The 18,800-nt window shown below is 36.4% G+C and overlaps 1 protein-coding gene across 1 annotated transcript; it reads right to left on the bottom strand.

Annotated features, from left to right (window-relative positions):
• Positions 1-6,925: 6,925 nt before the first annotated feature.
• Positions 6,926-9,665, bottom strand: trh (thyrotropin-releasing hormone). The gene is made up of 3 exons (XM_083554613.1): positions 9,466-9,665; positions 8,914-9,107; positions 6,926-8,201 (listed from the first exon to the last, which is right to left on the bottom strand). The coding sequence occupies exons 2-3, from the start codon at positions 9,089-9,091 to the stop codon at positions 7,621-7,623; spliced, it is 759 nt and encodes a 252-aa protein (XP_083410739.1). The 5' UTR covers positions 9,092-9,107; positions 9,466-9,665; the 3' UTR covers positions 6,926-7,620.
• Between the last annotated feature and the right edge of the window lie 9,135 nt (positions 9,666-18,800).

Genomic DNA, 18,800 nt, shown 5'->3' with positions numbered 1-18,800 from the left:
TTATAAATAATATAAATAATATTATAATGTTTTATTTATGTTATACTTACCAAAAGAAATCCTATATTAGGCAGCACAACTACTTATATAAACGGCATAAGCCCCGCCCACTTATTATCTGACACTCCTGTGACGTAACCAACTGTTTACTTGGTGCGATGCTGTACAATGTTTAATGGTATAAACCAGGGTGTCAAACTCATTTTTACTGAGGGCCACGTCAGCATAATGGTTTCCTTCCAAGGGCCAGATGTAACTTTGAGGCAGTATAAATGTAGCTAAATTTAACTAAATGTAATGAAAAATAAATGCAACTACTCCTTAATGTTAAATAACTCTGGATTTTTATTATTTAACTTACAACATGTATATATATATATATATATATATATATATATATATATATATATATATATATATATATATATATATATATATTTGCATAAATGTAAAAAGAAATGTTTGCTTGTTGCCCTGTTATAACATAAACCCTTTTAATTTGTCAGCTTATGAAACCTACATTACTCCATCAATCAACAATCAAACTATCCAAGTGAATAAGGATAAATAACAAGTTATGACAACTTTGTTCTTAACCAAGTCCAACCAACAGCTTGTGAGCTTCTAAGAACATGTGTGACAGGTGTAGCATTTTACATAAACAAATGGCTGCACACAGCCTTGCAAAGGGGATACATCCAACTAATGAGAGATGGTTTGATTACAGTGAACGTTTGTCTGCATAAACAAACGAAATTTGCCTTTTAATTCTTGCACCATTTGTTGGGTTTTTTTTTTTGGGAACTCACTTTTGCATACTTAGCTCCGTGTTTGGTGTCAAAATGCTGACGTAGATTGTACACTTTGACAACCGTCACTGCCTCATAACACAAAAGACATACCGGTTTTTCTCCTTGAAGCACAAACATATATACACCTTCCCATCTTTCTTAAAACAGCCTTCCATCTGCATAGATTTTTCTCTTCCTAGACATTTTGGGATCATTGTTTGTATTTCTTAATTGGGAAAATGGCACTGATGTGGAAACACTGCAATCTAGTGGTGGGATGCCGTCACTTCACGGGTAACATGATCGACATGCATCATGGGAAATGTAGTTTATGGTCAATGCACCCTTTTGACCTATTTATTACAAGATAATCAGCTCTCTCAATTTTACATCTTTTGGAATATGTATGTAGCCGCTTTACATGCAAGTGCTGGAGAGATTTTGGTCTATTCATTCTATCCTATCAGATCTTCTCCAGTTTTTTCAGGTTGGCTTGGAGATAGCTGTGGTAAATAGCTTGTAAATAGTGCCATAAATTTCCGCTGGGACTGCGATCAGGACTGGGACATTTTTGTTTTTGAGCCACTTCAATAATTAGTCCTGCTAAAAAAAATAATTTCCTCCCAAGCTTTACATTTTTGAACTGACTGGAGTAGATTTTCTTGCAGTATATATTTTGCTTCTATCATAACAAGATGCCCAGTCCCTGCTGAACAGAAGCATTTACACAACATGATGTTGCTGCACAATAATTTACATTTTCTAATGTTTATAATAATAGTTACATACATAAGTGTAATATCAGCTTACAAATGATTTTGAGTTTCAATTTTCTGAAAAATTGAATTCTGTTATTTGATTGCATTCCCTTATATGTTATGTGGACAAAAGTATTGGGACAGTATATGTCCCTCTTCCGCAAACTTTTACCAAAAAGTTGGATGCCACATGCACAACGCAGGTCTATGAAGACTTGGTCCAGATGGGTTGAAGTAAAAGATCTTGAGTGGCCTGCTTAGAGCTCTAACCTTAAACCTACTGAAAACCTTTTGGATGAATTGTAACACTGACTGCACCCCATACCTCCTCGATACCCCTGTAGCTGAATGAGCACAAATCTCCACAACCACACTCCTAGTGAAATATCTTCCAAGAAAAGTGAAGGTTATTATAACACCAAATTACTAAATGTAAAATGGCATGTTCAAAAAGCACATATAAATCTAATAGTCAGGAAACTTTCATTCATACAGTGTATATGCAAGAAAATGTGCAAAAGCTGCATAACCACGAGGTGGCGCTGTATACTTAAATAATCACCATGGGGTGGTTTGGGTCGCCAGTTTGTAGAAATGTTTCACCCTCCTATTACCCAAGGGGTCAAGTTGACCCTTTTCAATGTTTAACGTCTGTAAATACATGATTGCCATTTTTTTGGTTCAGATTTAAATGACTTTTCCTGATTTAATCGAGACATGAAAATAAATAAAAAAATATGAAGTAAAGGTGTATATACGTCACTTGTTTTATTGAAATATGGAAGCAAAATTAAGATTTAGTACAGTTCACATTTAAACAGTTTCCCTGTGAGATAAATAAAATATTCTGATTCTGATTCATCTCGTTTTGAAATCTGATGTTATCCTCAATAAACAATATTCGTGTGAAGTCTCAGTGTCAGACAGTCGAAGCTATAACTCACACTATCATTTATATTGCTTAGCAGACGACTCATTTCGTGCTGCTGGAGAACAGAAACACTGTCACTTCTTCAGAGTATTGTGGATTGCTTGAAGGGCATTCGCTCTAAGTGTTGATATTGATCCTACACCCAAGCACACACTGCTGATTATTTTTACTTGTCTGGGCATGTGAAAGAAAGTGTTATGTTATCATACACCTGCATGACCAGCTAACATGTCTGGTTGTTTCGGATGAAACTTTTCTCCAAAAAGATTGGGTTTGTTTTCAGGACATGGTGCAACAATGATTGAAAAAAACTGCTATGTTTTCACTAAACACTTGTTTTCTTATTAATGAATATTTATTCCTATTATTCCTATTAATGGATTTTTATTTGATCTAGACCTTTCAAAACTTTGCTTCACTAAATATTCTAGATAATCCATTATCCATGCATCTATATACTGCTTTTTAACCTGTTCATAAATTTTTTCCTCATAGATTAAAATTTTCAACATAAACATCCAGTAGAGATGTTTACTATAAACTAATATTAGGGGTAGTATAGTGTAGGGTAACAATGATATCAGTGTTAATGATTTCAGGTATATTAAATAGCAATTAAACATCATTCATTGACTTGAAGCAGAAAATGTACTGATTGCATTTGTTTAGTTAAAAGTTTCATTTACTGCTCGGATTTCAAACTATAGTCACTAAATCTGATAGAAATCGGAACTCTGTCCTAAAACGACTTGATTTTATACCAAATCTGATTTAATTTTTATTCTAGGACATTTCCTCAGACACAATTCTTTTAAAGCTTGCCTTTACCTTAAAATTTTTTTTACAGAGTCTATTTCTTCATTTCTTCTCTCTTACTTCTTCTCAGGTTGGCTTTGCGATACTTGTGGACTGCATCATTTAAATAGTGCCACAATTTCTCACCGGAACTGAGATCAGGACTGGAACACTGTGAGGACATTTTACTTTTATATACTTTACAGTATATATCTTGCTTCTATTATAACAAGATACCCAGTCCCTGCTGAACAGAAGCATTCACACAGCATGATGTTGCTTCTAAATGTTATTTTTTAAGGTTTTGCCCTAAAAAAATCTGACAGAATCTTTTTGTTCATTTCTGCTGTTTGTCATGCAATCTTCCACCCACCATACAGCACTAAGAGGCCATGTTTATCCTCTTCTATATAGCTTCTTCTATGAGCTCAAACGTGTCTCGGAGTGGCTACTGTTCTAATGATTGACAGGTAAGAGGAGTCATGGCGTTCCTTCCACCCTAAAATGTTGCTCCATTTTTTGGTTTACATTTAGATTGAGTTAAAATATGTAGAATAAGTTACCCCAGCTTTCCTTCAGTAAGCACTTTATGACTCTAAACAAGCAGTGAATCTTGGTTTAGTCAAGTTACAATAAAAAATATTAATTGAAAGATGAATTTATTTGCTTTAGTTTATTCTGTAAGTAATACTAACCCACTATAGCAATTTAAATTACTGAAAACATTAGATTGTTGTTATTGCCATATTTCAACTACCATATCCTTCCCGCATTCATAAAAACCTACATATCTTCACTTCAAATATATAAGTTTTTACTTTGTATAACTCCTGTAATGTTTTCCAAAAGCACAGTATAATAAATCCTCCATTATGGAGTCTCCAGTGTCAGTTCTTTATTACAGTCTCTATAATAAATAGAGGCTGTAGAGGAACCTGTTTATATCTGCAAACTCAAGTGATAACTTGAACTGGCTAATTTATCTTACATTATTAAATAGAATATTAAAGGATAAAACTTACTGTGTGTTGTTTAATTCAGAAAATTAGCAAATGGTATGGTATGAGCGGAATATAAGTCTTTAGGATGAGCTATTATGATTCTGGAAAGGATCAACCAGTTGTTGGTTATTTGTCTGTAGCAGAAAACATATCCATACACGTTCGTTTTGTGGTTACACATTATGTATATACGTCATTTCCTTTGATAGATAATCTATTTCAAGTGGCCAACAGCTCTTTTTCGACAGTTGATCCTTACCTAACACTTTCTACACAAACACGGCCACAGGCAAGATATAGCAGAAAAAATACATTACATTAAAAGAAGATCTGGAAATGCTGGATGAATACAAATGATGCCCTTCATGCTTTATAACCAGTTTGTCCGAGTAAGAAATAATCTACTCTATCCTTTTGTGTATTTGTTATATTTTAGAATAAAACACCTCCATCTGCTGATGGAAATTCAGAGAATCAGTCCATTCTGCTTCCCATGAGACACTTTTTTGTGTGACTTTGTCTTTTTTTTATGCTGGCAGATCAAAAAGGCGCCAGACTGATGAGCAGTCCACTCCCTTCACACCCCAACCACAGCCTCGTTCCTTTCAACCTCACACTTTTTCTCCTTTACCACCATTCTCTTAGTAGAAAAAAGGTAAAAGAATTAACACTCCTAAGCGTTCTGTATCTCTTATCTGACTAGTTAAAAAAGGGAGTTCTAGATATTTTTTTGATTTTTGATTTAATCAAGATGATCACGTTGCTTGCTAGAACCTTATTCGTGGTTAGAGAACCTTTGAGTAAGCTATGAAGCCTTGAATATAATAAAGAACCTATGATTGTTTTCTCTTTTTTTCTTTTACTCTTTTTTGAATGCTGTTTTATTTTTTATTTTACAATTCGAACAAACAAGCCAGATTAATACCAGATATATTTTTAATAGTTAATATTTTTAATGCTGCTCCACAACTGGAAACAATGTTGTTTCTTCCTCCTCATTATAAAACTGTGGTTATATATAAACCAGTGAAATAATCCAACTGCTTGTAGATGCTCTGATATAAAGGAGAAGGATTAAGATCTTAAAAAATAAGATGTTGTTGTTGTTGTTTGATATTGAATGAGTTTTGGGGTTATTTTGTGTTTTACTGATTTAAAGATAGAGCTTATTAATTAAATATATAGCCTTGTTCATCTAAAACAAACTTAGTCCACATTACTTCTTAATTTTCACAATTAACATATTTGAAAATTGATGCTGATCTTAAATCCACAGTGCCTTTAAAACAGCATCAACATAAAGAGCTGGACTGGTAATAATCTTGACAGATGTGCAGACTGATTAGGCAAACCTGTGAACCATGCTGGTTAGATTCTTGTGAAACGGACCCTCATTAGGCACATGAAATGGCTTTTAGATATTACAGAGAACAGAAGTCAAAAAGCTCCTGCTAGTTACCGCCTACACGTCAGCAGTGCTAGCAGAAATCTCACATTAGGCACAGTGATATAGCTAAAGCTGAACAAATGCTTAAAATCCAAATTACAAAAAGGTGGGGGGAAAAAACAGAGAAGATAAAGAGAAGGTGTGGGTGGAAATGTGGTGCTTCTATATATGAGGGGGAAAAAGCATCTGAGTTATGTTGTGATGTTGTGATGAATGTTTGAGCATATCGAACAATCTGCCAGTACAGATTTGAGTGTAAACACTAATGATTTTTTCAACAGTGCAGTTAATTTACTGTAACAATATCAATGCAGTAGAAATTGTTGGTCCTTGATAGGAGCTACCACTACTATATGGCACTCCAGGACTCATCGACTGAACAGGTTGTTTACTGTGATTGAGTATAGTTATGCAGGACACATACAACGCAAAATTGGTCACATGACTGGAATTGATTTGAATTCATTATTGTAACAGCAACACATTCTCCTTGGTTAAATATGTTTCAGCTCAGAGGTACTTGATGGTCAGTACCTCAACCTGTCATAGCAACAGATGGTTTACGAAAGTGTACAATGGGTCAACAATGGCTAAACAAATACAGGTATCAGAAATTAGCCAAATAATGGTCAACATCATTCCTGAGATATGATCATGGCTGGTACTCAGTAACCAAATGGGGGGCAGATGAATCTTCAAACCTTTGCTTTTTGGACCTGGAACAGTCATTGATATCCATATGTTTGTCTCAGTGTGAGGCACTGATATAATTATTAAGTGCAGGTAAATTATACTATATTATATTTCAATCAAATCTTTATCTTAACATTATGAACTTAAGGAGAAATGTTTAAACGCAGTTTTTGTAAAAATAAAATAAAAATATAAATAAAATAGTTTTCTGGATGTTTCAACAATCAGATATCTCCAAAAGATCAAAACTGTCAGATATCCTTGTGGGGACATTTGATCTCACAAAGATATAGACATAGAACCACTCACTCAACCACCCACTCACTCTCTCTCTCTCTCTCTCTCTCTCTCTCTCTCTCTCTCTCTCTCTCTCTCTCTCTCTCTCTCTTTCTCTCTTCACACACACACACACACACACACACACACACACACACACACACACACACACACACACACACACACACACACACAACATTGCTAGTCTTTGGTCGAAAGGGTGCTTCCAGTCGTTTGGCATCAAAAGCATTTTATTGTACAGCAATAACTGCAATTTACATGTGTGCTGTAGATCCACTGAAAGGGGAAAAAAATCATTTACAGATTGACAAGCTCTCCAACTCATGCAGGCGTATAGTGTAGAAAAATAATTCAGTACGACCCTGTCTTGCAAGGGAGTGTATTGTACATAAGGGAGACATTACTAACACATGGGACTGGTAAGGGAGAAACGGAAAGTGGTGCAGTTTGAGCGTTGCGTCTCCACATGAGATATTACCGGCGTTTAGTTTATTATATGGGATAAGAGATATTCATGTTGGAGTTAATTCTACTTAAGATGACCTAAAATTAATATAAATTTTGGCTCTTTGGCTAAACTAGCGAGAGAGAGAGAGAGAGAAAGAGATGGGTCGGACAGGCTGTTCGAGGTCTAGCAGTTGTGCGTAATATGGACACTTTTACGCACAGTGTTACTCCGCGTTCCTCTTTATTTAAATCGTATATAGAACTGTAAATGACCCTAAATTGACTAATATTTAACTAATTAAAAGTCAGACAACGTCACGAGGTGATACATATGTTGTATGCGAAACACCTGGCACATATCTCATGTGGTGCGTTAAGGGCAAAGGTGGAAAAGAAACTGTACCCTATGTGAATGAATGATTATTTCTTTTCGTTTCTCGCCACAATGCACGTGTGTAGCCTACTGCATCCCCTCCACCTCTTCCTGCGCACTCAAGCGCTTGCCGGGGTGCTGTCTTTTCTCCATTGCGCGCCTCTGCTTCACTTCATTAAGCATCTGGAGCAGAAGACTGGATTTACTGCAGCTTGGCATCCCACACGGATTTCCGGCGGACACTTCCAAAGGGTCTAAGAGCCTTTTCCCGGGATGCTGCCGTTTTTCCAGGTCCAACAAGTCCACCGCGCTTGCTGCACCCTCTTCCTCCTCTTCCTCCTCATCCTCCGTCGCCGCCTCGCGCCTTCCTGGATGCTGGCGCTTGTCGTACGCGTCGTAGCGCTTCCCCGGGTGTTGCCTCTTAGACAGCACGCTCAGCAAGTCGCTTTGAAGCGACGTCGGATTTTCCGGCGCCGCGCGCTTGCCCGGATGTTGCCGTCGCTGGAGCTCGACGAAAAAGTCCGAGTCGTCTTCGCGTTTTCCGGGATGCTGCCGCTTTTTAATCGCGTATTCCTCTTCGTAATCGTCCGAGTCGCGCTTTCCTGGGTGCTGCCTCTTGCCCGGGTGTTGTCTTTTCACCAACCAGTCTGGCTGATTCGGAAACAGGTCTGGACACACACACAAGGGTATAAAGAAAATGCAATGAGTTTGGGGGTTGTTAGTTTTTGAGTATAAACAAGAGAGCACATTTTCCATGCCCATCTCATGCGCTAGAAGATTGTACAAGAACCAGAAGCCTCTTAGAAATAAAAGTACCCAACTGTTTTTTTTTTCCTTTTTAATTCCTTTAATTTCTGGCACCCATTGATGCTTGAATAAAAATACTTTAGTTTTATACTAAAGACGGAAAACACGCACCATTGAAGGCACCAACACATAGACAGTTTGGTGCTCTTATAGTTTTTCAGGTTTTTTTTTTCAATGATAGGAAAAATATTACACCCCTTCAATGATTTAAAATTCAGTTTAACAATTAAAATATAAAACATGTAGGAGAAATAACACGGATATATCCCAAAATGTTAGATGGATACGTAAAAACTTTGTTATGCCTTATAAAATTAGCCTAATCAGTCTCAGTTTTATTTTAATTAAATGCTATATGCTGTAAGTACTGGTTTAACATTTCCTAATGAAATAAAATCACACTAAATAAAAAGTCTCTTGTGTGTGTGTGTGTGTGTGTGTGTGTGTGTGTGTGTGTGTGTGTGTGTGTGTGTGTGTGTGTGTGTGTGTGTGTGTGTGTGTTTGTGTGTGTGTTGTGCGTAAAGCTCCGGCTTGTAAAAGTGTACGGCAAATGGCTGCAAATGTAACGCGCACCGTTTGCGCTCTCGTCCTCCTCCAGTTTTTGCAGGAAGGACCGAAGCAGATGACCCTCTGCGCGCTGTAATACCTCGTCCAGAGTGGGATTTTCTCCACCAGAATCACTCGGGACATTTTGGCACTGGATGCTGAACACCGCTAATGAGACGAGGATGAGGAGACACACCGCCCTCATTGCACCTTCGAATTCACTGAAAATGCACAAAAAAAACCCAAGAATGTATAATATAAAAATCATAGACATTATAATATTATATAGTACTAACCAGTGAACAAGTGAAGCCCTTCTCAAAATGTAATGTCATCATTGAGTACCCACAAGTAATGAATTCAGGAGGTTCACTAGCTTCAGATGCATGGTTGGAGATGTGCACAAAAAGTGCCAAATCATATAACAATAATAATAATAATAATAATAATAATAATAATAATAATAATAATAATAATAATAATAATAAAAACATTCACAACAACAAAAAAATGTTCAAATGCGCACGTGAGTTTAAAATTGAGCGCACGCGCTTACATGCATGAACTTCTTTGCCTCACCTGTTCTGCCCGAAGCGGTTGCCTTACGCGCAAAAAAACCCCTCTTGATCAGTAGCGACCTTGTGATAAAAAAAACCTTTACGCTTCTCTGCTCCACTTGTGACCCACAAGGCCGGAATTAACACTGTGCATCCCTTTAAAGTTTGCTTTATATAAGCGCTCGCGCCCCCGTCACACCGTCCAGAGTTCAGCGGAAGCTTCGGTTCTTTTTGATGTCACCAATTCATCATGTGGAAACGTGTGCGTGCGTGTGGGTGCGTGCGTGTGTGTGTGCGCGTGTGTGTGTGGACTCTAACCTGAGGAGGGCGCAGTGCTTTCCAGGTTCCAAAACTGATTAAAGCGAAGGGACTCATTCATAAAACGGAAAGCCTGGAAGAGATATGCTTTATCAGAGTTTATCAGAGACTGATGAGTTTATACAGCGACATTTCACGAAAAGATTTGCCCTAAATGTTCAGACTGAATGTTAAAGATATCAAGTCTATTAGGAGGTGATTTCTTAGAGTTTGTTCTATGTATGTTTTGCATTATGACATGATGTAATGTTAATGATAAGAAATGTGAAGTGTCCACTGAATTCTTACTGTTTCTAAAATATTGCTAAGAAATATCACCATATGAACATAATCTAATGTAAGCTACTAATGCAGTTCATCAGGGAATAGCACAGTTGTATTATTAAGGGATAAAAGAATTATGTATGAAAATTTTTTTTATTATGTTATGAAAAAAAATATGTACAAAGTACAAAGAAAACTCATTATTTAAAGATTTTGTGTGTTGTTGAACTCTTACTAAAAAAAATCCATAATATTCAAGTCACAGGTGACAGCAGCAAAGGAAAAACTCCCTGTCCAGACATGAGTAAGAAAACTTTGAAGAGAGTTTATCCTCTTCCGGGTGACACCATTTCCTATACAACTTATCCTACAGACTGGGGACTTGTAGCCTACTCCAGGAGACTCCAGGAACATTGGAACCCTGGCACATCCACCTCCAACCTATCACAAGGCACTCTCTCTCTCTCTCTCTCTCTCTCTCTCTCTCTCTCTCTCTCTCTCTCTCTCTCTCTCTCTCTCTCTCTCTCTCTCTCTTACACACACACACACACACACACACACACACACACACACACACACACACACACACACACACACACACACACACACACACACACACACACACACACACTCTGATACCATGGACAATTTGGAGTTGCCAATCAGGCATGTCTTTAGACATGGGAAAAAAAACAGAGTAACTGAAGGAAACTCCCAAAGAACAGGAATTCCATACATTCAGGTATAATTTGAACATCCAGCCCCAGAAGTGCAAACTACTAAATCCCCCTTAACATATAGTAAGTGCATTATAAATACAGCATCAGTCCTTTGAAGGCACAAATCTATATGTAAGAAAGATTATTTACTACAGCAATGGGCAAAATTGGGGATAAACTGTTTGGCTTTGTTTTTACAGCAGATGAGAGGGAAAGGGCAAATCTTTAGGGTATCCATGTGAGATCATCTACAGCTGCAGGGGGTGACTCACAAGTGCAGAAGGCTTCAAGCTGAAGTAGATGATCAGGATGAATCATGAAGGCAAAATGCAGAGAGAGAGAGAGAGAGGAGAGAGAGAGAGAGAGAGAGAGAGAGAGAGAGAGAGAGAGAGAGAGAGAGAGAGAGAGAGAGAGAGAGAGAGAGAGAGAGAGAGAGAGAGAGAGAGAGAGAGAGAGAGAGAGAGAGAGAGAGAGAGAGAGAGAGAGAGAGAAGGGAGCCAGAGCAGTACCAGGTTTTCAAGTATATTTACACAGATTCAGAACTTCATAAGCTGCTGGTTTCCATTCAAAGTTCCCTAAAAATACATTTTAGATTTTGATTTTTACAAATCTTTTGAGGTAATTTGCTTGTTTATAGATGATGGTAATAATCAGTCTTGATGATCAACAACATTGAACTTTTCTTTTTTTCCATGACTGTATGTATTAAGGTGGCTCAGAGTAAATATGAATGTACTGTTCTCTGTTCAATGTTTTTAGTCATCAAGGTGTTCAAGGTGTTGTGCATTCTATTATGCTTTTCTTTACATCACAATTGTACAGAGTTTTTATGTAAGTTACTGTAGCTTTTCTTTGGTTCCAAACTACCCTGGTCATTCTTTGTTGACCTCTCTTATCAACAAGGAATTTTCAACCAAACAACTGACACATGATGTTTTTTTTTTATTGCACCATCTATTGCACCAGTAAACCTTAGAGACTGTTGTGCAGAAACGGGCATCAATAATTATACCATGATCAGTTGATACCTTGAAGCTACAGGTTTGTGTCTGCAAGTTTTTATGCATTGCACTACTGCCACATGATCGACCAATTAGATTTTGTGTTGTTCAATCAATATTACTGTAAAATTAAATAATTTTTAATAATCAGGGAGAAATAAGAAACTCTAACGTGCAGAAGGGATTTGTGTCTGGCACAAGTTGGAGTAGATCTAATAAATCAGGCTCAGAAAAAGATTGGGCAAAACTAGAATAAATTTATGCATTGGAGATACGACAGACAGATACAGTCGTTCATTCTGCCACCATCTCAGCCTCACTTGAGGAGGGAGCTGAGGGTAAATGAGTCATTCTGATGGACAGGACTCCCAAAGGGTTAGAGCCTGGACTGCATCCAGTGCACCAAATATTTTAGTCCTATTTGCAATTGACAGGTTAAGATGAGTCATTCAGCTGCACATAGTATTTCCAATGTTGTGAAACGATGTTAATGCTAACTGACAAACATATGTCATGCCATTGCAATGTAATTCGCTAGCTAACTATACTTAAATCCTGAAATGGGATCTGCATATTGTCAAAGAATCAGCATGACTTGGAGGAATTCTAGAAAAATTGCCAACATAGGTTTGGTGCTTAACCACTGAACAGACTTAATAAAAAGGGGAAAGGCCATGGGTGACAAATCCTCGGTGTTTGCAAAACAGTTAACACAGCAAATGCAGATTAGTCCCAGAACAGGTACACAAATCACAGCGCTAGAGAAGCACAAAAGTGACAAAAATTATTAACTTATCACCAGAAGTTTAAATCCCACAGCTATCCATGGCCAATAGCCAAGCCAGCCAAATTGACTGTATTTCAGTACAGGATGGGGGAAATACATTTGTCAATCACAGCAACACTTGCTAATCATGGGTGTATGTGAGCGTATTTATAACAATGTGTTATAATGCCCTATAATGCAACGAGAGCAGCAGTTTGATAGGAAGAGGTTGGCCATTTCTGATTAGTGGCTTTTGTGTTTAAAATTAGAGATTAAACACAGTAATAAAACAAAGTAAAAGACAAACATGGATAAACAAATTAGCACTCAATCTATGGAAATTTAACAATGCTAAAGTTATGCTTTTCTGGTGTTATTTTTATTAGAGTCAATAAAATCTAAGTTTATTGTTCACTTTAATGATGCTCAAAAAACACTATATTCACTAATACACAACACACGATTAGAAAATACAGGACATATAATATTGTAACAAAACATGACCACAGATGAACACAAATACAAAATCTGACTTTATATAGACAAAATGACAATAATCTATAATTATTGGGACATTCTTATAAAGTAAGGAACATATTTAAAATCTACACAGAAAAACATTTACATTCATTCATTCATTCATTCATTCATTCATTCATTCGTTCACCTCTGTAAATCTGCAAAAAACCTGGTAACATATGGCAGATATTGTAAGATATACAGCTGCTTCCACATACAGAGACTTCTCAATTTTTCAACTGTTCTCAGATTTATAAATGTAAGTAAACACAATTTGTTTGTCTATATCCAATCCACTAAGGAGCTGCTGGTGCCTTTGTCTGACACTTCGTTATAACAATATTTGACTATCAATTTTATGTTTTCAACGATGTAAGTTCCATAACGAGAGAAATAAATAATCACACACATCAAGAACTGTGCCTTCTGACAGCACACAATGTCAATTGACTGCACACCTCAAAAATAAATTTTTAGTATAAAGTCAAACCATTAGTTGGTTGACAGACTCTGAGTTTTGTGCTTCATGTCCAAGCAGAACACAACACTGACACGTCTATATTGCAGGATCATGACTATAGGGTGCATTGGGTGAAATCCATGTGTGGCTTGTTTGATAAGTGTGACAGAGCAATAGGGCAATTGACTGGCTTGTGTTATCCCTAAACATTTATCACACAGAAAACTTGGGAATATTAGTAATAGTAGGTGAATCATCAAAACAGGCCACTTCATCTAGCAAAGTTTCACATTCTGATTTTACAAGAAGAAAATAAAATTGACAGGCAATCTGTGGAAGTCAGAGAAGGAGTGGGATCAAATTAACAAGACACTGGAGGAATCCTTAACTGACAAGACCTGCGTATTTTTGTGGTGTTTTTCATCCCACTCAAAGCTTTGCATGTCTGGTGCTGTCAGCGCCCAAAGACTTCCCAATTCCTACTGCAAATCTCAATTTAAGCACACCAGGATCTCTTGAATTGAGTGATGTTTTACAGATTGCCAGCCAGTTAATTAGGATATTCTTCAAATATTTTTCAGGCAAGTTTGCAGAGATTAAAAAAATTCTGAGATGTCTAATGACTAAAATGTAAACTCTTCTGGTTTATATTCTTAAAATACTGGCCACTATTACATGTCTATTTGAATCTGTACCTTTATTTTTTGCACATCATATTAATTATGTTTTGCCTTCCTTTGTCTCCTTGTGTTACATTTGTTATGATGTTTCTATCATGTTCATTCTTTTATAAAATGCCATGCCACTTTTTCTTTTCTTTTTTTTCTTTTTGACGTGTTATTAAAGCCTTACTAAAATATACTTAAATGAGTTAAGTGCCTTGTTTTGTCATTTCTGCCATATATGAAACTCAAATCATATCACTGATTTTAACTCTTGTCCCTTGTGCACAGAGACTTCTTCAGATTCTTTTAAGCTTATAATGATGTTATGTACTGTATATTATGAGATTCAACGGTTTTACAATTTAATGTTGAGGAGTATCATTCTGAAATTGTCCCATAATTTGTAGACACAGTCTTTCACAGATTTGTGAAGCTCTGCCCATCTTTACTTCTGAGAGACTCTGCCTTTCTAAGATACACTGTTTATACCCAACCATCTTATTGACATGTTGTCAATTAAACTCATTAGTTGCAAACTTTTGCTCCAACTGTGTAATTTTAGTGTAACTTTTGTTGAGATTTGTTGCACCCATCAAATTAATAATTACCTTATTTTTTCATTAAAATGGTTAATTTCCTCAGTTTAAACATTTGATATGTCTTACTGTGAATAAAATATGGATTTATGAGATTTGCAAATCATTGTATTCTGTTAGTATTTAAATTTTACACAGTGTCCCAACTTTTTTGGAATTGGGTTTGTAGACAGTATCAAAAACAATACATATAGATAGAACAATAGACGCAAAAAATTTAAATGAGACGTATTGCATGTCAGTTCGCAGGTACAATAGGATAATTGCACACTGTAAATGTTAATGTAAACATTGTAAATGATAAATAAAAAAATAAAAAAACGTAAATGATATTGTTCACATTGTTTGGTTTAGTGGACAAGGGGCATGAATGTAAAAGAGCTATCTATATGAACTATTGGATCATATTAAGCATTGTATAGGTGTTAGTTGTTTTTTAATGTTAATTATAGAACATTAATGATGACGTACATGCTTGGTTCATGTTAAATTATGTCAGGTTATTATTTTAATCCTTAGTGCAAATAACTACATTACAATCGCTGCAAAAAAGTATTGTATTATAAATAAATGAGCACAGTGGATTATTTCCAGTGGATCAAAAATTAATATAAACATAAAAAAAAATATATATAGTCATTCAGCAATATTAATCTAGGTTTACACCTGCTCATTCATTTTAAAAGATTCAGGTAAAAAAGGACAAGACTATATGATGTATATCCAGTCATTGGCTGACTAGTTTTGGTGGCTTTGTAGCTTCAGACTCCTATTCTGGGCTGACAGGTGTGGAACTTAATGTGAACTTCTCCTATTGTAGTCCATCCACCTCAACGACTGATGGATTGTGCATTCTCTGCACACCTTCTTGTCAGCTCACACCATGTGTTGCCACTTTCCTCTGACCTCTCCCACAGAACTGCCACTCACTGGATGTTTTTTTGTTTGTCACACCATTCTGTGTAAACTATTGCGTAGACTGTTGTGCTTTTAAGTCCCTGGAAATAAGCAGTGCCTGTAAAACTTAAACCAGCCAGTTTAGCTAACCAACAATCATGTCACAATCACATTAAGGTCAGTGATATCACACATTTTCATTTATTTTAATGTTTAATGTAAACAATTAAGCTATTAAAGTGATCTGTATGATTTGATGAATTGCATTACTTTTGGGTGGATAATTGCATAGATAAGTGTACAGCTGTCCTAATAAACTAGTCAGTTAGTGTATATTAAATATAGTGTGATTCTACACCATAACAACTGGAATGCCTTTTGGCTTGACAAGGCACAAAAAGTTGAGATACATCTTTTATAGTATGTGAAATTTAAGGAAAACTGACAGTACAGGGGAATTGTACAATCAGTTCTGTAACATATACATTTTACATGTCATATTGTGATCTATCATAAGCTTACTTGAATTATTCCGATATCCTCTTGCAGTCAGACAGGCCCCATCCCTGACCATTACTGCACAATCATAGTAAAACCGTCAAGGCGCCAAGAAACTTATTCTGGAAAAGCAAATATCATTGCACTCGTCTTCATCTAGTCCAAATGAGTTAATTATATGTGTTCAGTCACTTTTTATATATGGCAAAACTCCTGCACTGCTGAACAGGGAAGGGCGGTGAGGGAAATGACCACAGAACGACGTAAATCATTATCTCTAAATGTGCTGTCACATCCAATATTTCAAACTGTCAATATCCATCATGTTTGCGGTTTGAAAGACAGAGCGAAATAAAGGAAAAAAGAAGGACAGCTAAAAGATCACTTCCATTTGGTTAAACAATGAGACGGAAACAACATTATCCTGAGTAGCATACATAACAGCAATGCAGATAGCATTGGTAGACTATTGGAGGGGTGTGTGTATGTGCCTGTATGAGACACTGGAATAACAATTCCCACACCAACATAGAGTATATATTATGTATATATTATTATTACATATATGTATTGTGTGTACCTTGTCCTATATGATTAGCTGAATATGACAAATAGAGTATTTATAAGATACAGAAGTGCCAAAATTAGGTTACTCAATATGGTGTGTTTTTCTTTAAGTCAGAATTGCAGAGTGTGCTGAAAAGATTGCACCATTTGTTAATTACATGTTAAGTACAACAAACATAAAGAAGAGCCCTTGAGGGAACTCTTTAAAAAGAACAATTCTCCTCTGGGTAAAACTAGAAAGTGTGATTATAAATAACTGCTTCTCAACATTAGATGGATGGATGGATAGATGGATAGATGGATAGATGGATAGATAGATAGATAGATAGATAGATAGATAGATAGATAGATAGATAGATAGATAGATAGATAGATAGATAGATAGATAGATAGATAGATAGATAGATAGATAAAATTATATCTCCTTTTGTTAGTGCATAACTGAAAGGATTTTGCCAAGAACCCAGTCCCTGCATGTTACATGACTTACTGTAGCCACATGTCATGGATTGCTCAAACCTGCTTCCCATATCTAAGTCTCACACTCTTTGTGTCACATTTCTTTTCCATGGTTGTTGTCGGTTGTGTACATCCATACTCAGGTTAAGGTTTGGTTTGTGTATTTAGTATTTTCTGTTTTCATGTCTTAAAATACAGAATTGCTGCATTTGTATCTGCCATTGCCCTTTGAACAAGACAGTAATCTTGATTAGATACTGCAGTTTTGTACCCAAGAACTACAGCTGCAATTATATTTAATGTTGTTTATCTGGAATAAGCATAGGACATTCTTGATTAATTCCTAATCAGCAATTCTTGATTACCTAAAGTTTGTAGTATCCAGGTGAGATTATCCACTGAAACACGAGTGAGTCTACACAAGTGCAAATATTTAGGGTATGCATGTGGAGTGATGCGCAGCAGCAGAAGTGAGTCACACTCGTAGAAGTGCGTCTTACAGACACGCACTTGCTTTTTCAGTGTCTCACATGCCTGCTTTTACCATGGTATAATTAGTAGGTGAAAAGATATGACCCGTGGGGCCTTGCACGCAGCCAGCGCACCAGAGACCGTAATTACAGCTTGAACAAGAACATGCACATGTACATGAGCGCACGCATCCCGATTAATTACGTACTCAAGAGTTCAGAGAAGAAACAGCTAGGTTGTGCTGCCAGCTAGGCTGTATAACATGCAGCCTGCAATAGTTCTTTGCCTACGTATTTGTTTAGTCTGACACTAACAAGCAGCTTATATGATAATTTTTATATCTTCCTCCTCATCAATTCAGTGACTTATGAGTGTGTGAGAGAGAAAGTCACAGTTCTGTCTTTCTCTGTGACAGGAACAATGCAAAGCTAAAAATATCATGTCCTACAGGAGAGGCCCTTGACAGCAATTTTTTTCCACTTGTTTCTGATACCATCCTTTTCACTTGTCTAAAATATAGGCCTACTTCTGAGTTCTTAATTAGTTAACTAAATATACGCAGCTCCCATGATTCTTAGGAGTGAGGCGTCTTTATCCCCAGGCAACATGTACATCAACTCGTTTAACTGCTATGAAATGTTTATGCAAAATCTCCAACATGCAATGAATACAAATTCAGTGAATCTTCTACTGAAACCTGGAAGTAATGAGAAATAAATCCAACTAGCAGCCATTATTAGTGATATTTATTCAAGCTTTACAAAAAGAAATACCTTTAGGCAAACAGTACAGTTATAACCTTTGTTGTTTTGCCATTTTTATGCTGTGAACTATTTTCAGGATTTTAATTATACTTACTGAGTTCTTGACTTGAGATAAGAAAAGATTTCTGAGAATTTTACATGTTGGATATTCATTCTATGAACTGAAGTCTCTGGTATTTTTTTTCTATGAGTTTCCAAATGTTGTCCTGAATGAATATTGGATTCTGCTTGATAGGTGGTAAAGGAGACTATACTGTTCCAGTGTCAAGATAAAGACAAGATACTGTCTCCAGCAGACTATAAATTCTTTGTCCTAGGCTTTTGTTCCTATTTTTTTGCCCTTTTCCATAAATATTTTCCTTTTTTTGTTGATCTGTACATTTCCTGATGGGG

This window comes from Silurus aristotelis, assembly GCF_946808225.1.
Source record: "Silurus aristotelis genome assembly, chromosome: 11".
Lineage (NCBI taxonomy): Eukaryota > Metazoa > Chordata > Actinopteri > Siluriformes > Siluridae > Silurus > Silurus aristotelis.
Note: the sequence above shows the minus strand (reverse complement) of the source record. Positions and strands in the feature narration are given on the sequence as shown.